General features: G+C 36.0%; 2 protein-coding genes across 4 annotated transcripts in view; one reads left to right on the top strand and one right to left on the bottom strand.

Moving 5' to 3' along the window:
• Positions 1–23,362, bottom strand: part of LOC128220328 (GPI inositol-deacylase-like) — a 34,500-nt gene that overhangs the window by 10,336 nt on the left and 802 nt on the right. The window contains exons 2-16 of the mRNA XM_052928692.1: positions 20,717–20,784; positions 20,497–20,517; positions 20,136–20,200; positions 19,345–19,823; positions 18,854–18,886; positions 18,457–18,576; positions 17,979–18,140; positions 16,134–16,211; positions 15,851–15,903; positions 15,671–15,734; positions 15,123–15,203; positions 14,627–14,858; positions 13,184–13,253; positions 12,731–12,926; positions 100–190 (exon numbers count right to left, since the gene is read on the bottom strand). Coding sequence (XP_052784652.1) covers positions 100–190; positions 12,731–12,926; positions 13,184–13,253; positions 14,627–14,858; positions 15,123–15,203; positions 15,671–15,734; positions 15,851–15,903; positions 16,134–16,211; positions 17,979–18,140; positions 18,457–18,576; positions 18,854–18,886; positions 19,345–19,823; positions 20,136–20,200; positions 20,497–20,517; positions 20,717–20,784 — 1,813 coding nt within the window. The remainder of the gene's footprint in view (positions 1–99; positions 191–12,730; positions 12,927–13,183; positions 13,254–14,626; positions 14,859–15,122; positions 15,204–15,670; positions 15,735–15,850; positions 15,904–16,133; positions 16,212–17,978; positions 18,141–18,456; positions 18,577–18,853; positions 18,887–19,344; positions 19,824–20,135; positions 20,201–20,496; positions 20,518–20,716; positions 20,785–23,362) is intronic.
• LOC128220338 (uncharacterized) lies at positions 1,028–8,314 on the top strand. 3 transcript variants are annotated; one of them, XM_052928706.1, is made up of 2 exons: positions 1,028–1,311; positions 5,359–8,313. In XM_052928706.1, exon 2 carries the CDS (start codon positions 5,385–5,387, stop codon positions 6,957–6,959), a length of 1,575 nt encoding a protein of 524 aa, XP_052784666.1. In that variant the 5' UTR covers positions 1,028–1,311; positions 5,359–5,384; the 3' UTR covers positions 6,960–8,313. The 3 variants fall into 3 exon arrangements, with proteins under 3 accessions (XP_052784666.1, XP_052784659.1, XP_052784675.1); XM_052928699.1 differs by lacking the exon at positions 1,028–1,311 and adding an exon at positions 1,913–2,322; XM_052928715.1 differs by lacking the exon at positions 1,028–1,311 and adding an exon at positions 5,178–5,192 and having other exon boundaries at positions 5,359–8,314.

Here is a 23,362-nt window from a genome sequence, read left to right on the forward strand (position 1 = left end):
GGAAGCACTAAGTTTCTTTGCAATATCTTCTAACACATGGGGAATTGGACACATTTCTATATGCAAAATAACAAAAATCCTGCCAAAAACTGCACTGACCTGTAGCAACTGTACGTAGCTGATGTACAAGGGACATCAGTAGCACGGCAACACAGAACACTGGCATCAGGATACCATAGAAACGCACAAACTGAAATTTGAATATCATCTATAACACTGCTATGTGGCTACCAAAGAAATAGCGCCATCAAAATATCATCAAAAGGACAAAACTGAGTATATAAATAAATAAAAATAAAATAATAGTGATAATAATAATAATAATATAGATATAATAATATTAATAATAATAATAATAATAATAATAATAATAATAATAAAATATTAATAATAATAATAATAATAATAATAATAATAATAATAATAATAATAATAATAATAATAAATATGACACATGATTGTCATGATGATTCGATGGAATCACTGTTGCAAGTTTACCATTGTAACACTCAAAATTAATTTATTCTAACAGCACTGACAACAATATTTTAAAGAAGCATACTTACTGGAAATAATCATTGAACACATTTGTTTGGATTCACTGCTTCTTGATTTTGATAACAACACAAAGTGCAACAATGGTTTTGAAAATCAAAAAAAAAAATCAAGCCATTAACTACCATATGAGTTTGTGTTAGGATATATATTTTACAGAAACTACAAGTGAGAGTTCAAACTCAGGTACAGTTTATCATAATGATCTGTTTTATAAAGTCAATTACTTATTTTTTTCAATACTATTTTCATAAAAAAATAAGTATCTCACTTAACTGGCCACATTTGATCTCTGAGAGAGTGATAAAGGAAAATAATACCTACTTACATAGAATTATAACATACTGTAAGGATTTGTTTGGTTATTTAACATTTAAATTCTACAGTGCACAATGGAACCACGTCAAACCGTTTAACAAAATGACTGCAAATTGTCATTTACTTTGAAAAGTCAATATCTCAATTCTGACGGTGTACGGCTGACAAAAGGAAGACAGGAGTTATGGTAGGGAATATCTAACAAAACATGTAGGCTGATTGAAATCTCTCAAACACTGCTCAAGGATTTAAAAGATTTCATTAAGTAGAACGTATGACTGTGTGAACTTTAAGACAATAAATCAGGCATACCCGGGCTTACACCCGTTTCAATTGTGGGCATAGTTTCCATACTTTACAGCAGTAATGTATAAATTCACAATAAATCTCATTTAGGAAATTCCGTGATATATCAGGAGATACAGACTTCTATCAAAAGTAAGTTAAAGTTTTCATTCAATCTTTGTACATATTTATCAATACTTTAAAAATTGTCGTTATTTATCAATTATTTATTTTAACATATTCAATATTCAATCAGCCTTGAGAATGTACATGATTAGTGTAAAATGACTACAGACAGGCCTATCATTGTTAAAAGACAAAAGTAAATGCATTTTGAAATAAAACATTGCCTTTCTTGCCATATCAGGAAGAGATGGAACAATAAGGATAACAAGAATGCAGCTGGTGCACATCATTATTATGTACTGCACTTATTTACAATAAATGAATATGACACTGGTATACAATGAAAGACTTAAGTGAAAATCTTTGTATTTCATAATCATTTTGATAAAATCAATATATGAAAGAAAATGGAAGAAAAAAAAGTTCAATATTTTGGCAAAGTTAATGTGATAATATTAAGATTTAAAAGATTTTAAAGTCAAACCAAATATCTTAACCTTACAGAATGTAAATGTAACATTCGATGGCACGAGCCGTTTCTATTGACGGGGTGCATTTGATTCCAAACATGCAGCCTAATCAGTTTAAGGTCACAGTCAAATATGAGGTAGATCATACCTATTGAGTTCTTTGTAGACTAATATTTGGGTATCTTCTAGTTAAATAAAGCTTATCATCAGTAGGCACCGGTTACCGCTCACTTGATTTATGAAGCGCAAACCAGGCACCTCTATGGAATAATAGGAGAAACCAGTTTAATAAAGCATTCAGTTTGATCATGTCTAGTATTGTGTTTAATCCTAATCAAAGACAGAAAAGCTTTGATTAACTACAGGACATCTCACAGTGAGACATCTCACAGCGGAGGGGCAGGCTGATTGGTCACTGAATTCCATGACTGTCTCCTATATACCTGAGGACATTCTCCAAGTTAAAAGGAATGTCATTAAAGTTTTAAACAATTGAATTTTTAAATCTCGAATAAAAAAATATGAAAATGGGGAAATTTTCTTCAAAAAGCCATGGACTTTTCCCCAGGTAAGATTATTTTTTAGGTTTTTTTTTATGTCTCTGTTTAATAACATTGAATTTTCAAAAACATATAGAAGAAATAGAAATTAAAAATGAAAACCATAATTGTAATAAAAGATGAAATATTCCTTTTTCAGTTATGTTTGGCCAAGGTCTTATACCAATTGACCAGTATACCTACCAGTTCAATATTTTAAATGATTGATTAATCATGATCCACATACAATATTCTATGAACAAGTACTTGTTAATCATATACCAAATTTTATGATGAATTAATTATTAACATATACAATGTTCTATGAACAAATACTTGTAAATCATATAACAAGTTTTATGATGAATTAATTATTAAACATATAAAATGTTCTATGAACAAATACTTGTAAATCATATACCAAGTTTTATGATTAATTAATCATAAACCATAAACAATGTTCGAATACTTGTAAATCATATACAATGTCCTATGAGGGAATACTTGTAAATCATATACAGTGTTCTATGAGGGAATACTTGTAAATCATATACAGTGTTCTATGAGGGAATACTTGTAAATCATATACAGTGTTCTATGAGGGAATACTTGTAAATCATATACAATGTCCTATGAGGGAATACTTGTAAATCATATACAGTGTTCTATGAGGGAATACTTGTAAATCATATACAGTGTTCTATGAGGGAATACTTGTAAATCATATACAATGTCCTATGAGGGAATACTTGTAAATCATATACAGTGTTCTATGAGGGAATACTTGTAAATCATATACAATGTCCTATGAGGGAATACTTGTAAATCATATACAGTGTTCTATGAGGGAATACTTGTAAATCATATACAATGTCCTATGAGGGAATACTTGTAAATCATATACAATGTCCTATGAGGGAATACTTGTAAATCATATACAATGTCCTATGAGGGAATACTTGTAAATCATATACAGTGTTCTATGAGGGAATACTTGTAAATCATATACAGTGTTCTATGAGGGAATACTTGTAAATCATATACAATGTCCTATGAGGGAATACTTGTAAATCATATACAATGTCCTATGAGGGAATACTTGTAAATCATAAACAGTGTTCTATGAGGGAATACTTGTAAATCATATACAGTGTTCTATGAGGGAATACTTGTAAATCATATACAATGTCCTATGAGGGAATACTTGTAAATCATATACAATGTCCTATGAGGGAATACTTGTAAATCATATACAATGTTTTATGAATAACTACTTATAGACTTGAAGTGAGTGAAAAGAGTCTGCCTTAATGGTTTTAGCAAGTCAGTTTTGAAAGGAATTCTACATTTATCGAATATTAATGAACATCTTTCCATAATTCTGATAGGAAAGGTATATTTGTTTAATCAAGCAATAAAAATTCAATCAGCAGCCCACTGAAGCTTTCTTTTTTCATTCATTTTTTTTTATCCTTTTCACTTTAAATATGTTTCCACCATTCATGTCATAAAAGGTTATTTTGGCTAAATAAATACTTCAGATTTGTTATTTTTCTCATTGCCTTTTTAATGTTATTTTGTGTATTCTACAGAACAAATATTGCTATTTAATATTTCTGTAGCGGGTAAACTCAAAGCAGAAAAGTAGTTCTGATGAAAGGATACAAACACGCTATTATTGCTATTATCGCAACTAAATGAAACATGGACAATATGAATTACTGAACTTTCACAAAAAATGATTGTTCACTTCAGAAGCACAAACAAATGCTCAACATGAAAGGTTTCCATATATATGAAAATATTTAGTCTCATATTTCTAAAACCTTTATTTCATTTTGCACTTAATCACTTTTGTTTGGTATATTTAATAATCGGTACAATTATACTTTGACCAGACAAAGTCAAAGTAATCGCTAGTATGAACAATTTAACAGGCAGATTTTAACTATAAAACATATCTGTTTTAGGTCCGCACAACTCATATGACATTGATAATGATCGAATGCATGAAAGTCAATTCTTTTTGAAATATGAGATATTCAGATAAAAGAAATGAATGACAGTGTAGTTGAATAAATACAGGGCATTTTAAAATGCATAACCATACATCTTAGTGACAACTACAAATGTTGACCTCTGTTGTTCCTCAAAGATCCCTGGGGCCCATTCATCATCAGCCGCAGAAGCAGCTATTAAAACCATGTCATCATAATAATCTAAATCAAATAACAATAACTTAAATTTAAAATGAATTACCTTACACAAACATGACTGCCAGGTGTTCATGTACATACATTTAGAGTATATTGTGATTTTTAAAATATAAGAAGCGTTATGTTTTTGATGATGAAAAATGTAATCTTTTACCAGTGTAACATTTGTTTGATTCCAGACTAGGTCAGACTTTGACCCTTGCTATTTTTTTTGTTTTTGCTACATACAGTAAAGAAAGATTGTTATATAAGGGTTTGCACATGTAACAATGGCATTAGGGTTGCCACTTTGGTAAACTTCTAACCTCTGGATCCATTATAATCTGTTTAGAATGTACATACGCAGATATCATTGTTCATATGGCAAGCCAGATAAAGATTAAGAGATTTCCTTCCATTTAAAGTGATTGAAACTTGATACAGTTCAATTGTAAAATTTAAATTTAATAAGGCATGTTTGATCATATTTGTATGTGGGAACAAGGCAAATAACAACTCAGATAAGACCCATTACAGAGCAATTCATTCTATTCATTCTGTCATCAATTATTTACATATTTTTAAACCAAAATGATTCCAATCTGTCAAATCCAAACAGATCAAAAACAACCTATACTCTTTTTATCTATTATATTCACTAGAAGTACTGGAACAGGATGTTGAATATGTTCACAATACACAATGTACTTTAGTTAAAAATATGAGAAAAAATTAGTTAAAATAGTTGATTTTCTGAAAAAGCAATGCATATAAACCTATTTCTTCAGTCTACAAGCTGAAGCACTCTATTTCGTCCGTCAACCAAACAAGTATTTCTCTCTCATGGACCATTGTTACCTGTATTTTCAGGTCGGAGAGCTTGTGGGTCTGCAAGGATGAAGGATTTACTACAGCTTGACCGGGAGGTGTGTAACGGAGACACGTACCACGGCACACGCATGGACCAGAAGGCCCTAACCTTCCACACTCGTCTCCACGAGTGGAGTGAGGCCCAGAACCACATCAATGCGCAGACACAGATGCTGGCTGCCAACCGGACCACCGTTGTTCTCCTGCCAGTAAAGAAACTCGCGCAGATCGAGACCTGGACAAGACAGGTCAACAGATTCTACAAACCTGCCAGGAACGCCAGGCCTAGGTCTGGAAGCTTCATGAAGATTGATGTCACAAAGTACAATATGAAAGTTGATCAGACTGAGGAGGCTCGTAGTCGGTCTGCCGTATATCCACGAGGTCGGGCACACAGTGCCATCAGTCGGGGTACTGCCACCACATTTGGAGGCAAGAAGAGTTTTTTTGGAAATGATGTTAACACAGTCAGAAACAATTTGTTTGATACACAGATGTTTTATGCAGGAGAGAGACGTGACATTAGGTCAGCTACAACTAGAAAGTCCACAAAGAGTGTTAAAACTGAGGATTTCAGAACAGATGTGGTTACTGCTGTCAGTGAAACTGGTAAATCTGTTACAAATGGTATTGTTGACAATGACAGTGACTCTTTAACAATAATTGATCACAATGATGATGGAAGTGATTTGGAATCTGAGTCAGCAGTGAATAACAAGATGCAGCCTCAAATAGTGGCCAGGTCTTATTCAAACAAAGAGCTCAATGTGATCTCTATAGATGACTGTAAACTAACATGTCGATACAGGCCACAGATTATAAAAGAAAACCGGATTCTGGAGGACCAAGAATCAGACTGTGAGGAACATGCTCCAAGCACTCAAAGGGTCAAACATAAAGCAACTACAGACAAAGTTGCTGATACACAAGCAGAAGCAAATGGAAATGAAGCGGACGATGAAAAGAGTACTGATACGGTAGAAACAATAGAAAAGGGAGTTGCACGATTAGTTATACACACTGTAGATACTAATAATAATAGTAATAATAACAATATAGATGCTTGCCATTCTAGGAGTAGTGAACATAATAAATCTAGAAAAGAAAGCAACAGCTTGTCTGACAAAAGTGATTACAGCTCTAGTTTGTCGCAGGGTGGCCAAAACAAACCAGACAGGAACATTTCAAAAAGTGCTGACATACGAGTGCGGGACTCTGACAGGAATTCCTCAGGTCGTAGGGTAAACTTCAGCTCCAGGGGGTCCAGCAAGAGCTATGGGAGGGTGACAAATATTTGCTCAAACCAGGAAAGCCCAAAACCAGACAAGAAAGTGAAGCAAGATACACGATCTGGCCGAATTAACTCTGCCATAAACAATGTTGTGCAAAATAGGAAAGTTATGAACTCCATGGAGAAAGACTTTGACACAAGGACTGCTGTCTATGGCCGGACGGTGGTGGAGGCATCGGAGGGTAGTGAAAAATTCAAGAAGCTTCATGCTTCATTAAGAAAGAAAATGGATCAATATGTTGACACACACAGTGCTATTGACACCAAAGGTTATTATGAGAAATTGCAGAAATCTAGTGCCATAAGTTAATAGGAACTTGCCCAAATTCAAATTCCTAGTCATGTTATGCTGGGAGGGAAAAGATACAAGATACAAGATACACAAATCTTGATTTAAAGTCAGGTAATTGACAACAAGAAACATTAGCTAAAGGAGCAAAGGTTTTAGCTCCATGTGTACCATTATGAATAACTCATTCTGATTATGGTAACCAATATTTTGATAGTATTCTAACTTTTCAAAACAATGGATGAATGGCAACATTAATATGCTTTAATATACTGGCGGGATTTTTATACATTTTTTCTGTAATCATATGGTCAAAAACTTGTTCATTCACTTTACTTTCTGCCAAAGTAAACCTTAGTTACTTCTGGTTGACTAAACCAAAACACATTAAAACACTAACTATCTCTTTTGCTTTAGAGACACACAATTAAACAACACTTACACCAGTTTTGTTAAGTGTTTTATTCCTTCACCCATTATTCTGTTTGTTGGTTTTATTTGAATTTATTACTTTAGATTTTCAATCAGGTGTTCTGTGTATTTTGTCTGTTAAAATAAATCAATGAAGAAAATTGTTGTCTTGAACAGTTTTCTTGCAAACAAAACTACAAAGATCTAATCTTTATACCAGCTGCATTACTGTATTAACACAATAACTTAATAATTGCTCAATGAAACATTCAAACACATCTTCCTATGTATATCAGGCATACATGTTAGCCTTAATTCAGAACAAAGACACTTCCATCTTGTTTATTTGAAATTCCTTTTTTATTTGCTAAAATGTGCCAAGCTACATGAATATTTAATATATGAGTGTTGAAAATGTAATAAAACAAGTACTAGTTTCAACTGAGAACAGTAAATTCAGGTTGATCATAAAATGAAGCAAAAAAAGTAAGCGTCTTAAGAAATGAAGGAAAAAAAGCTAGCCCTACTTGATGCAATGATAAACAGCTCATAGATATATATGTAGTCAAAGCCACATTTATGACAGAGATATGGAATATCATTTAAGTAAGACTTATTTAACAAAAAATACTAAGTCTAGGAGGTTGCTGTGACCTTGACATCGAAGGTAGGGACAAAGGACTTGTGCGCAACACATCTTCATACTACAGTGGTCACTTCTGCCAAAAATACTTTTTAAATTTCAACCAAATTCCAACAAAACGGGACAAACAGATGTGACAATTTGCATGGTTCTATATAGCTCCCCCTTCATGATGTGATAGGGGATATATTAATAGTGAAAATGCTGTAAGGGAGGCTATAAGTGAGGTTATAAGTAAAAATTTGCAATATTTCAGCAATAACTGACAAAATAAAAAAACATTCTATTTACCACTGAAAAAATAATAAAGTCGCAGTAACTGTCAAAGACAACTGAGGTATTTTACTTTCAAAGTTGTTCACTTCAACAATAATTATATAACATTTCCTTTCAATGACAACCCAGGAACATGTAGCTTTTCTTGTATTCCTGGTTCACTTTCCAAAGCATGTACTACATCCAGAGATTTCAAAGCTGTTTAATATCCAGTGGGATTATTGCAGTATGTTGAAGATGCGGAATGGACTATTTATAGTATGTTACATACTTCGAAAACAGTTTTAAAACATTCTGCTGTACACATGTTACCGTTGATAATTATTCACATGTGTAGCAAGGCTAATAAGTTTGGATTTAATTGTTGATCAAATGCTGCTTTTTTCTCACCATTCCTCACAAATAGTACTATCCTACTGCAGTACCTTAGCCAGTAAATGGCCTTTATATTGGTGGGCTTTGGAAAATTCAGAATGATAGTGTTAAAAAACATAACTTTCAATCTGAGTTTATTTGTGTGTAATGCACATTATTTGTAAATATATGTATCTTCATGCATTACCTGTCCTTCAAAAACATATCTTGTTTTATTGTGAATTCAAAAATGAATTATTCACATGGCTTAAAGCTGCTCTCTCACCAATTGATAATTGTGACCTTTAAGATTCAGTCATATAAGATAAATCACAATAGAACACATCTCAATTGTTTGGGAAACTGCCATTTTTTTATTTTTCTTAAGCATTAGTAAGCCTTTAAGCAATAAACCATCAATTTTTGAACGTCAATATGAAAACTGCTGTTTTGTAAGCAGTCTCATATAACTTGTTTCCAGACATTTACACATAAAAATGGCACATTCCATGACAAAAATATAATAGGAAAAGTTGTCAAAACAATCAATCTGTGACAGTGCAGCTTAAATTGCGGTAGACCTGAATAGTGAAAAATATTTTTAGGTTTGAACAACTTTCCTCCAAAAATCTGAGATACAGTTTGAGAGTTCATAGTTTGCACAACTGCTTTGAGAAATTGTGATTTATTTTATGGAATGATAAAAAAGTTAATAGAAGTATAAGTTATTTCAATTATTGATTTTTTTCCCTATTATGTAATGTTTGTGTCCCCTTCAATATGGAATGTATGTATCTTCTTATATTCATTGAAAATAGCCTGCACAGAAGATAGCGTCCCCTTAAGTACTTGTATCGAGCTATGGCAATGTTAGTATCATTATTGATGTTGAGATATATTTGCTCACATCAAACATGCAGGTCATATAAAGAAAACTGAGGATGGGTTTAATATAGAAACTCCTCAACAAATATTAGCACAGCTTTGATCATCTTGTTACAAGAACAAATTGACAAATTTAACAATAAGTATTTGCTTTCCATGACTGGAAGATGTTTTTAACTTGTTTCAAAATCTAATTGGAATAATTTGGTGAATATGTTCTAGTGAGTGGTTGAAATATTTGCTTAAAGTAATGGGCTGTCAAAATGAAGAATAATGTGTACTTGTAATTTAACTGGTATTAACCCTTTTTCAAATGTCATTTTTGAGAACTCACTGACAGTCAAACAAACTCTTAAAATACCATCATTAAATTTGACAGATATTTGTTCCTAATTTTGAAGTTTTGGTGAAACATGCATGGATCACTTTAAAATTATATTACATGCAAAACTTAACCAGAATTTCTAAGTTAAAAAATAAAGGGGCAAAATTTGCATAATATGCAAGATAGAGTTATTGTACTTGATTGTGTGAAGCTTAAGTTCAATACATGAAGCAGTTGCAGAGTTATTGACTTGTATGTGCTTACATGAATATTAATCCTTAACCAGAATTTCAAAAAAAAGGATAATAAATGGGGACAATTTATATAGTGTTATCTAACTTGATGAATTAAGAAGGTGGGATGGTTGGGAGCCCTTGTATAAAGTTTGAATGCAATATGTGATACATTTGCAGAGATAATGGCCTTACGGTGCTTATATGCAAAACCTTAACAAAGGGGTGACGCCGATGCTAATGTGAGTAGTACAGCTCTCCATGTACTTTGAATAGTCAAGCTAAAAATTGTGTCATGATTTGTGAAAAAATATTTTTATATACTTGAATACTGCTGTAATCCTCAGCATGTAGTAATTATTTGAAATCAATTTAATTCAAATAAGTCAGTAGTTTTAACTACCCAGCAGCGAATCACAGTAAAAGGGGAAATAACTTTACATATCTCATTTATATTCAAGCTAGAGTTACTGGACTTGTGGTTTGTACTTTCATCATCAAAACATCAGCAGCAAATTGTATAAAACTTGGATAAATTGTCCAAAGGTTTTCTTATGATACATTATGGCCAGTTTTCACATATGAATGATTTGAATGGTTGTTAGTAATAATTGGATAAACATATGCCAATCAATAAACATTTTGGTTGACTTTGACAATCCCAAAGAATTAGCCATTTTTAACCAATAAGCTGCTGGTTGGAACCACTAAGTTCCGCAACAGGTTCAAAAACACCAAGTTCGAAAGACACCAAGTTTCAAAACCAAATGTCTTGAAACAAAATATTTAAAACACCAAGTTACAAACAATGAAACAAGTTTCAAACACCCAAGTTTCATTTCCTTCATAACATTTTAGGTAAACATAAACCTGGGAGTAATGGTGACAGTGGCAGACAGTAACAAAACTATCAATAGCATCTATCATCAAATCAAGTTTCATAAACATTTCTTCTATAGAAGGTTTGAAGTTATACTTCTGACAAAACTTAAAGGCTGAGATGTGAAAAGGATAACACTCAATAACAAGAAAAAAGTTGATGCATAGCATCAAGTCGGCGCAATGAAATTAGAAGAAAAACGTGCATGCATTTAACCAAAAATGGTTATTATTTCAATGATAATATTTTGTTTTATGTTGGGTGTACATATGCTCGAAGGACATTATGGTTATTTTTTCCCCAAGCTAATTCTCCGGTTAAAACTGAATAATAACAAAAATATACATACGTTTCTTCGGATTAAATAGAGTCAATGGTCTAATACATAGATTTCAATAGCATGAAATTCGCCTTTTATTTGTACCGGCATGTTCTGTGATTTCCTTGCTTTATATTTTGTACAAGTTTATGTAACACATTTCACTCATATGAGTATATAGAATGGGGGTAAAAATACTATATATCAAAGGGGAATTATCTGGAGTTCATTCTTTCGAATGAAATTTTCAAAACAAACAAATAAGCTCAAGGTTAATTTTTCAAAACTCGGCATTTTTGCTGTCACCAAGGGAGATTACTGCGTAGGAGGTTTACAGACATAAAGGATATTTTAATAGTACGTGTAACCTTCATCTATATCAATCGGAACACCTCGGCCTGTATCTATCTCGGAGATGGCCGAGTTGTTATGATTGAGTTGGTATTTAACATCAAAACGATAAGCAGGGCTATTATAATTCAAGGTTTCATGATCAATTAAAGTGTAAAGTTTTATAAAACAAAATAAACTTCATATTTTATCATGCAACGTGGAAACTATTGAAAGCATTGTTCTGCAATTTATGAACTAGTCCCTAAGTTGGAATATTTCTAAAGTAATATCAAATATAGTTGGCGCCCTTCTGGGCGCCGACTAATAATTTAGGCTACAGTTTAATGATTTGTGCACAGCACTTGTTTCCATTGATATTTGCTTCCACACCCCTTCACCATTTTGCTGTTTATAAGTTATACTCCTAACATAAGTGTTGCTGTTGGACAGAAAGACAAGTTATGACGTTATTTAGACAAATTGCTCATTATCAAAAATTGTTCCTAAATTGTTTCTTGTACACTGGACAGTAATTACCAGTAAATTATTGCGTGCTGTATGGCACCACTTCTTACTTCTTTAATCATAAACTTAGGTACAATGAAATCAAGACATTTTCATACACTGAAATTGAATACTTTGGCAACTATAATAAAAACAAAATGAAATAAATCATCTCGAGAAACGGTGATGTCTGAGAGGAACTGTATTATTCAGCTAAAATTACCACACATCATTATGCCAGTCAGAACCTTCAAACTTGCCATTTGGTGAAAAGTACAAAAGTGTTCTATCTAAATTAATTTTAACGCAAATGGAAATTTAATTAGGTATGCAAGAAAAGAGATCAATAATGTGTTTCATGTCTGTATCAAAAAATCCTTCCTTTGGGCATGCCATTTATTTTAAATGTGTACCTACATATGTTACTTTGATTGGGGTGTATATGTTTTGTACTGTTTGAATAAATGAAATGTCGATGAAATAAATAAATACTTAAGGCACGCTGCGAGGTTGGTTACAAACCTAGTTAAAGGCTTTCATACGTGCCATCTCTTGTATTATTCTAGCTGGAAACAGATGACAGATATTATTATGGTAACAAAATGAAGTGAAGCATTCAGTGTTCTCACCTGTCCCAGCATCTGCTTGAAGGACATGGTTAGGCGGATCTGGTGGGAGCAGGTCGGGTCAAGGTAGAGGGAGAGCTCAACATAGTCGTTAGCAACTGAGAGGGCCTCAAACGAAAACTCCAGGGAGCGTGGGTCCACCACCGGGTCTGGCGGGATCGTGTGAAGTCTCATGGTGATGTTTCCTCTCTCACCATACCTGGCAGTATGTTCAAAGGCAAGTGTTTAACCTAACAATGTCTACAAAATATCTGAATATTTGGAAAGTCAGTCAGTATCCTGATATTTTCCTCAACACTAAGTCTCTCACTACATTTACAAATTTGTTATCGTCCAATTTCAAGAAGAAATCTGTAAATCGGTTTCCTTTATGAAAACTTCTTTCAATTGTAATATTATTTATAAAGGCAAATAAAATTCAAGAATTTCTATGTACAGCCTACAAAGGTATCTCACTTGGCATATCTGTATGCATCATCATTGCTCCAAGGCACATGGAACTTCATAACGCTACCAGCATGCTCATCTACAATGGTGGAACAAACAAGTTACATGTGTCATGTATCAGCCTCTAATGGACCCTTACTTTAGGATATAAGTTAATAAAGACCAGTACAGTGATCAGCTGTTTTCATACAGACATTATTTATCTTTGGTTGATAATCGACAGGCCATAATTTCTTGAAATATCTTGTGTGCATATTATGACATTGTAATCAAGTTTGATAAAATCGGATTAGAAATGCTCAAATATTAAAACAGACAAAGTGAGTTTGTTCAGTGTGACAATTCAAGAGCCATAACTCTATAAGTAATAGCTACTAATACTGCAATATGATTTGGATAAAGTCTGGCAAGACATTATGCCTATAAAATTGACATCATGTTTGACCGAGAGTGTAAGATAGGTTCATTCCAACCCGAGCGAAGGGTGTTTGGTGGAAACGAGGTTTACCGAGTTTCCGCAAAACACCCTGCGCGAGGGTCGGAATGAACCTATCTTACACGAGCGGCTGGGTAGATGCTTTTTCACCCACTTCAGTTAAACAAAATAAAGAAAAAATGTATTTTTTTGCTGGAACTCTTTTGTGCTTAGTGAAAATAATTGCGTATGGATATGCGATAATTCTTAGTTGTCATGGATATGCGCATAGTGATACACATTATGTTAATAGCCAAATAGTTCTAAGGAGAGTGAAGCATTATTTCTTGAAAGGTGCGTGTAACTGTTTTATAGTAACATTTGAAGCGAGAAATAATTAATTAGCGTTCTAAATATTGCCATTAGACAAGGTTTCCATGATGCTACAGACAACAGTTTTCAACAAGGGAGGTAATTACTATGCGGCGACCATAAAAAAGGAGTTCCATACAAGCATTTTATCTTCGCCCGTGGTCAAGATAAGAATTTCTAGCATTGTTAAATTATGGGATCTACTTATCTGAGGTGGGAGAAATTGAGATCTAGCTGTTGATGGAAATCAGTTGAATATAATGCCTACAAATGTCCGTTACCAAGTTTAGAAAGATTGGATAAGAAAAGCTCAAGTTATAGAAAGGATGAAGGGGATTCAAGGGCCATGACTCAGGAGTTAGATATGCCATCTTGCTGTTGATCAAGCTCTGTTGAGATATTATGCCAAAATAGGGGCAAATGAGTATGGTAAAGATTGCCAAAGTAGCAGTGGCCAAAAACAACAGAAAACATGATCCCTACACATCTGCCATGCTATTCAGGTGATATAAAAAGTATATCATAAATATCATATAATTTCTTTTTAAATGTTTTCAAAAGGAGAACGTTACCCAATTCATACCAAAACCAAAATAGTGGTCTTTTCTTGGTCCTGTAATAATGGACTCAAGATTTTTCGAGAAAATAGTGACAGTTTCCCTCACCTGGTGCCTGGTTAGTGCACTTGGATGTTTCCAGGGTTGCTGTATAGGCCTTCACGACGCTGTTCATGTTGTAAAGCTTGAGTTTGTAGAAGGTTGCCTTAGAGCCAAGGTCGAGGATGAGTGTTCCCTTGACAACTGACTCCGGGTACGACATCGCCACCTCTAGGAGGCCCGGCACAGAGTTACTGAGGTGCCGTTGGTCCTGCGTGTACAGCTCTCCCAGAACCTCCACCTAACATACACAACAAAGTCTGTAGGTCAACAACACTTAAAAGTACAATCAGTCATTGAGTTATTGCATTCAGAAAACAAATAAAAGCGTAAATTTTAAGTCAAGCAAAGTCTTATCAACGACTAAGCATGTTCTCTAAGACAGATAATTCATGGTGACAAAAGACACATGTATGTGTTCAGATATAACTTAATCAAATTAACAACAAAACAGATTTCAAATACATTTGTATACACATTATAAATTAATGAAATAAAGAGTGACCTTTTTCTCTGTCTTTGGAATCACGATGACAATGTGTGTGATGCGGGCCATCTCGTCTGAGTTGAGATCAACATGTACTACCTGAATACAATGTCATACAATGTTAAACTCACTATAAACTTAAATAATAAGTCGGTTTCTTATCCAATGCATATATGGGGGTATTTTTCAGTTTGCATTTCTTCAGTGAATCAATGAACTAAATTGAAGTCAAAATGTTACATGTATTAATAATGTATCACCAGCAACTCAAATCGATCTCTCTTTTTTTTTTTATAAAATATATAGGCAATTATCCAATTCAGCTATGTATACAGAAATTTTAAGATTCCTTTGTAAGCATTCCTATTTACACTAAACTTTGTCCTTTAAACATATCATAGGCTGCAGTGTTAAACTTTGTTGCCTGGTTACCCCACATGTTGGTATCATTAGAAAGGGTATTGCTCGGTCATTACTTATATGTAAAATAAATAAGACTGGATACCGCAATTACCGGGTACAGTTGGGGATCACAAAAGAAGCCTGTCATAGCAAATTAAGCAAACCTTTTTGTTCGAGTACAGAGGGGGGATTACATTTCCGGTGGAGGAAATATCCTTGCAGCTAGAACTGAAATGAATTGATACAACATAAATTACATAAAAATAGAAACAAAAATACAAATATGATTTTAACTCATACTGCGCCATCAATATAATACATTTAATAGTGAGATGTGAACTCACCATTGTTTTTCACCTTCCTTCAGTTCACAGACACACACCCAGCTGTCGCGAGGCTGAAACAGGCAATAATATACATTTTAACAAGTGAAATATATGCAAGTTCCTTTAGGGCTATTCCAGTAAAACATATAACCAACAAGGGGAAGAATTTCTACCATTAAAATATATATGTTAAACATTTGAATATAGGTAGGTTCAAACTTTTCATAATTCAAAAAGTAAAAAAAATGAATTACATGTATGTATAATAAGTTTCTTCCAGTTGGCTAACTTTGTTACTTACGCTGTTAGAGGTGACTACAACGTGGTCTGCGTCCTCAAACTCTATCAATGGCACAGCCAGGTACGTCTCCTCCTCGACCTACATGTATATAAATCAAAATGGTTGTTCCTGTGAGCTTATTAATTGCAAAATTCACAAGCAATTGCTATAACTGTTCAATACTCAAGTTTTTAAATGCAATCATGCAATATTTAATTTTCCAAGCATAAACATCTAGTCCATTTAAAAGCTCTCAACAAAAGCTCTGTACAGCTTATGTTGTGCTGTTCATAACTCTGAACTTAAAATGAAGCATATTTTATCTTTTGAAAATATAATAATTCCAATTTCTTGATTGGATCTCATCTTGTCCCTGCCCTTCCCCTCTTGGATTTCATCTTGTCCCTGCCCTTCCCCCTTAGATCTCATCTTGTCCCTGCCCTTCCCCCTTGGATCTCATCTTGTCCCTGCCCTTCCCCCTTGGATCTCATCTTGTCCCTGCCCTCCCCCCTCAGATCTCATCGTGTCCCTGCCCTTCCCCCTTGGATCTCATCTTGTCCCTGCCCTTCCACCTTAGATCTCATCTTGTCCCTGCCCTTCCCCCTTGGATCACATCTTGTCCCTGCCCTTCCCCCTTGGGTGTTAACTTGTCCCTGCCCTTCCTCCCTTTGATCTCTCCTTGTCCCTGCCCTTCCCCCTTAGATCTCATCTTGTCCCTGCCCTTCCCCCTTGGGTGTTATCTTGTCCCTGCCCTTCCCCTCTTAGATCTCATCTTGTCCCTGCCCTTCCCCCTTGGATCTCATTTTGTCCCTGCCCTTCCACCTTAGATCTCATCTTGTCCCTGCCCTTCCCCCTTGGATCACATCTTGTCCCTGCCCTTCCCCCTTGGATCACATCTTGTCCCTGCCCTTCCCCCTTGGGTGTTATCTTGTCCCTGCCTTTCCTCCCTTTGATCTCTCCTTGTCTCTGCCCTTCCCCCTTAGATCTCATCTTGTCCCTGCCCTTCTCCCTTGGGTGTTATCTTGTCCCTGCCCTTCCCCTCTTAGATCTCATCTTGTCCCTGCCCTTCCCCCTTGGATCTCATTTTGTCCCTGCCCTTCCACCTTAGATCTCATCTTGTCCCTGCCCTTCCCCCTTGGATCACATCTTGTCCCTGCCCTTCCCCCTTGGATGTTATCTTGTCCCTGCCCTTCCTCCCTTTGATCTCTCCTTGTCCCTGTCCTTCCCCCCTTGATTTTCATCTTGTCTATGCCCTCCCACCCCCTTGGATCTTATGATGTCCCTGCCCTTCCCCTCTTGGATCTCATTGTGTCCCTGCCCTTCCCCCTTGGATCTCATTTTGTCCCTGCCCTTCCACCTTAGATCTCATCTTGTCCCTGCCCTTCCCCCTTGGATCTCATTTTGTCCCTGCCCTTCCACCTTAGATCTCATCTTGTCCCTGCCCTTCCCCATTGGATCTCATCTTGTCCCTGTCCTTCCCCATTGGATCTCATCTTGTCCCTGCCCTTCCCCCTTGGGTGTTATCTTGTCCCTGCCCTTCCTCCCTTTGATCTCTCCTTGTCCCTGTCCTTCCCCCCTTGATTTTCATCTTGTCTCTGCCCCCCCCCCCTTGGATCTTATGATGTCCCTGCCCTTCCCCTCTTGGATCTCATCTTGTCCCTGTCCTTCCCCATTGGATCTCATCTTGTCCCTGCCCTTCCCCATTGGATCTCATCTTGTCCCTGTCCTTCCCCATTGGATCTCATGCTGCCCCTGCCCTCCCACTTTGGATTTCACCTTGTCCCTTCCCCCTTCGGATCTCCCCTTGTCCTTGCCCTTCTCCCTTGGAATCTCACCTTGTCCCACACTTTTCCTCTGAGATCTCACCTTGTCCCTACTCCATCTGAACAGTCGGTCTCCCAGCAGGGTCCATCCGCCGGCAGAAAGATCTATGCTCTCTGGCCAGTGGGTCACATGACCGATTGAACCCGCATTCTGCAGGAAGTGATGACGAAACACATGCATCCGGTAATCAATGTCCTCTGACACCTGCAGAATAATCTTTGGATTAGTCAACCAATCTGAACTAATCTTAGTTCATGAATATACACCAAAGGATGCAAGTAAACTTGGACTTAAACAGGTATTGTCATACATGTATCACTGAATTTTAGATAAAAGAAAGCAATTTACAGGCTCAAAAAAATAAGGTAGTTTGAATGCAAATTCTGTAGTTAACACAGCTTTGTTTTTTCATGTTCTTTCACTGCACATTTTTTTATTCATTAAGCAATGTTTTGACCCCTAAACTCCTGTAACATGTTGTATAGCCCGCAGTGTTCACTGATGGCATACATGTACATACCATGTGTTTCTTTTCGTGCACAATGTCAAACATGGAGCGTACAAATGCCAAGACGACCTGCTTACACCACACAATACAACGATGGTCCGTTGACACCCATGCTTTTGGTAAATGGGTCGTCTACAATGGGAATCAGGAATGTGATTTAAATAGAAAGAAGTTCATTAGATTTTGCATTTTAGAGAGACTTTTGTTCAGTCAGTGGACGATATATTGAAAAAATGTTTATCATGATTATACTGTCATCCTTTTAAAATTACAACACAACATCTATGCATACTTATATTTCATGAGTAAGTTTCATGCAGATTATTTCAAAAGATTATGTTTCCGAGACAAACATTCAAAATGAAACATATTTGATAACTTTGAAAGTGGTATAGAATAAAACCCTTACAGACGTGCTGATGCTTCGTTCACTGGGTGTGACCTGAAACAATTAATGATAAAAGTACATCCTAAACTATCACATTCTCATAGCAAAACAAAATCATATTCATAAGTTTATTACTTAATATATATGCTTAAATTATTATAATAACATATTGACTCAAAGAGACAATAAATGTTTTGTCTCTTATACAAAACTCGCAATGTCTAAGTCTTTGCAACCTCTAAATACACTTTGAGATAACGAACATTGGATATAACTGAAATGTATGAAATGTATAATTGAACAATTATTTTTTTGAAAAAGTTAGATGTATGATAAGGACATCAAAAGTTGGACACAGCAAGTTTTGACTGTACCTTGTATATTTATCAGAATTAATGAAAAAAAAATAAGACGTAATGATTCAACCTGATACCAAAAACTAGACAGGATGTGTTTACTCCATTGATGCACTATGATCACTCCTGCAAAATATGACACCAATCTTTCCCTACCCCATCTAGCTGTGTGAGTCCTCCCCTGACCTGGACATCATACTCCCCACCCCCACTGGACACGAGGGTGATGTGCCTCAGGGTGGTGTTCCCATGTGTTCCCCAGTACGTGTTCACCTTCTCGTAGTACGCCAGCAGGGCGGGGTCAGTGACTACCACAGGGGCCTGGTTTGGTGTGGCCTGCATGTAAATCGTGTTCACAAGATTCGCATCAAACTTGGGCAGGGTAAACAGCCCTCTAGCTACCATGCCACCCATTGAGTGCCCAACTAGTATGATAGTCTTTGGTTGAACCTGTGCGTACTTGTAGAGACCCAATATTTTCTTGATTGCCTCTCTCACATACTCTGTCTGGTACTGCAAACAGTCGCCATAGAGACCGGAATACTCTTCATTGAGGTCCACAGAGAAGAAGTTAAAGTGGTAAAGCTTGTTTTTATCCACAGCTCTTCTGAAGGCCACTGATGCAAGGGATCGCACTAAAATGTTAATTATTGATGTAATTTTAAAAATGTAAAACAAACTGAACTGCCATGTATTTGTTCATATCAGAGCAGTCTTACATTGTAATGAAATAAGCATGAAGTATACATGTGTAACTATGTCACAATATCAAAGGATGCAATAAGTTTGGATAAGTTTGGATTAAGGTGTCAAAATAAGGAAAATAAGGAATCTTGCATAGAATTATAACTTTTAATTATAGGCAAGATTCCTTATTTTCCTTATTTATAAGCATAACTAGGTTGTTTTTACTTGTCACCTTCACCTGTCAACCCTACAAATCTTACCCTGCTTGTAGCTTCCCGCATTACCAGGGATGAACAATACTGGAATACCTGTCATCTTCATAGACCTGAAATTACACATAATGATAAGTGTATGTGTTCATGATTAAAATGTATAACTGCACATGATTGCATATATATATGAGTATATGTATAACTGCACATGATTGCATATATATATATATAATTATATGAATGATTGCAAGTGATTATATGCTATGGTATGCTAGTATGTTCAATTGTACATGATTGTATACATGTATGATTGTACATGATTGTTTGAATGAATAAGACTAAGTAAGCCTTCCTAATGTTTACTAGTACAAGATAACTATTAAATTGAAATTAAAGAGCAATGTCATACCTCAGCATATTTGCATACTGCCTGGAGAAGAGAAAAGAAGAAACTTGTTATCAAATAATAAGAATGTGATCAATTGAGAAACATAATTGGAAAATTGAATGCTTATAATCAAATGTATCTGAAAGTTAAAAAGTCAGTTTGTAATAAATACTCATATTATTAGTTGTCACATAATTATTATTTTTCTTTAGCAATGTACAGTGGTAACTGAAATTCTTACCCTTCTCCATAAACATACAATCCATAGTGAGGATATTTCTCCCGAACTTTCTTTGGCATCTCAACAGGCTGAAAAATTAAGCAGACAATTTTTTAGTGGACTTGATTAATCTCAATCAATATAAGTGTGCTAAAAATTAGTGTGTTAGAAATGGGTGATTGATACCTAATGCACACTTTATTAGACAAATGAACTGAAGGAATTCCTGAGATTCCCTATCAGGTGCATTCAAATTCAACCGAAGTGTTTGTGAACTTGACACTTTGGTGGATTCAATATGACACATAAGCACCATAAATATGATGGCCAGCATCATCAGCATTGTAGCCTATTTGATAGCCTACTAGCATCTGCATGACAGCCAACATGATCATGATAGCTGATGGCCAGCATTATCAACATGATAGCCAACTAGCATAAGCATGACCACCAGCATCAACAACATGATAGCCTTCTAGCATCAGCTTGATGGCCAGCATCATCAACATGATAGCCTTCTAGCATCAGCATGATGGCCAGCATCATCAACATGATAGCCTACTAGCATAAGCATGACCACCAGCATCAACAACATGATAGCCTTCTAGCATCAGCTTGATGGCCAGCATCATCAACATGATAGCCTTCTAGCATCAGCATGGCAACATGATAGCCTTCTAGCATCAGCATGACAGTCAGCGTCATCAACATGATAGCCTACTAGCATAAGTATGACAGTCGGCATCATCAACATGATAGCCTACTAGCATCAGCATGACAGCCGGCATCATCAACATGATAGCCTACTAGCATAAGTATGACAGTCGGCATCATCAACATGATAGCCTACTAGCATCAGAAGGACAGTCAGCATCCTCAACATGATAGCCTACTAGCATAAGTATGACAGTCAGCATCATCAACATGATAGCCTACTAGCATCAGAAGGACAGTCAGCATCCTCAACATGATAGCCTACTAGCATAAGTATGACAGTCAGCATCATCAACATGATAGCCTTCTAGCATCAGCATGACAGTCAGCATCATCAACATGATAGCCTACTAGCATCAGCATGATAGCCTACTAGCATCAGCATGACAGCCGGCATCATCAACATGATAGCCTACTAGCATAAGTATGACAGTCAGCATCATCAACATGATAGCCTACTAGCATAAGTATGACAGTCAGCATCATCAACATGATAGCCTACTAGCATAAGAATGACAGTCAGCATCATCAACATGATAGCCTACTAGCATAAGTATGACAGTCAGCATCCTCAACATGATAGCCTACTAGCATAAGTATGACAGTCAGCATCATCAACATGATAGCCTACTAGCATCAGAAGGACAGTCAGCATCATCAACATGATAGCCTACTAGCATAAGTATGACAGTCAGCATCATCAACATGATAGCCTACTAGCATTAGTATGACAGTCAGCATCATCAACATGATAGCCTACTAGCATCAGCATAACAGTCAGCATCCTCAACATGATAGCCTACAAGCATAAGTATGACAGTCAGCATCATCAACATGATAGCCTACTAGCATTAGTATGACAGTCAGCATCATCAACATGATAGCCTACTAGCATCAGCATAACAGTCAGCATCATCAACATGATAGCCTACTAGCATCAGCATGACAGTCAGCAGCATCAACATGATAGCCTACAAGCATAAGAATGACAGTCAGCATCACCAACATGATAGCCTACTAGCATAAGCATGAGTCAGCATCACCAACATGATAGCCTACAAGCATAAGCATGACAGTCAGCATCAACATGATAGCCTACTACTAGCATCAGCATGATAGCCTACCACCATCAGCATGATAGCCGGCATCATCAACATGATAGCCTACTAGCATAAGTATGACAGTCAGCAGCATCAACATGATAGCCTACTAGCATAAGTATGACAGCCGGCATCATCAACATGATAGCCTACTAGCATAAGCATGAGTCAGCATCACCAACATGATAGCCTACAAGCATAAGCATGACAGTCAGCATCAACATGATAGCCTACTACTAGCATCAGCATGATAGCCTACCACCATCAGCATGATAGCCGGCATCATCAACATGATAGCCTACTAGCATAAGTATGACAGTCAGCAGCATCAACATGATAGCCTACTAGCATAAGTATGACAGCCGGCATCATCAACATGATAGCCTACTAGCATAAGTATGACAGTCAGCATCATCAACATGATAGCCTACTAGCATCAGCATGACAGTCAGCATAATCAACATGATAGCCTACTAGCATCAGAAGGACAGTCAGCATCATCAACATGATAGCCTACAAGCATAAGCATGACAGTCAGCATCACCAACATGATAGCCTACTAGCATCAGCATGACAGTCAGCAGCATCAACATGATAGCCTACTAGCATCAGCATGATAGCCTACCAGCACCAACATGATAGCCTACTAGCATCAGCATGATAGCCTACTAGCATCAGCAGGACAGTCAGCATCACCAACATGATAGCCTACTAGCATCAGCATGATAGCCTACTAGCATCAGCATGAAGCCTACTAGCATCAGCATGATAGCCGACATCATCAACATGATAGCCTACTAGCATAAGTATGACAGTCAGCATCATCAACATGATAGCCTACTAGCATAAGTAT

The sequence above is a fragment of the Mya arenaria genome, chromosome 2 (genome assembly GCF_026914265.1).
Source record: "Mya arenaria isolate MELC-2E11 chromosome 2, ASM2691426v1".
In the NCBI taxonomy this organism is placed as follows: domain Eukaryota; kingdom Metazoa; phylum Mollusca; class Bivalvia; order Myida; family Myidae; genus Mya; species Mya arenaria.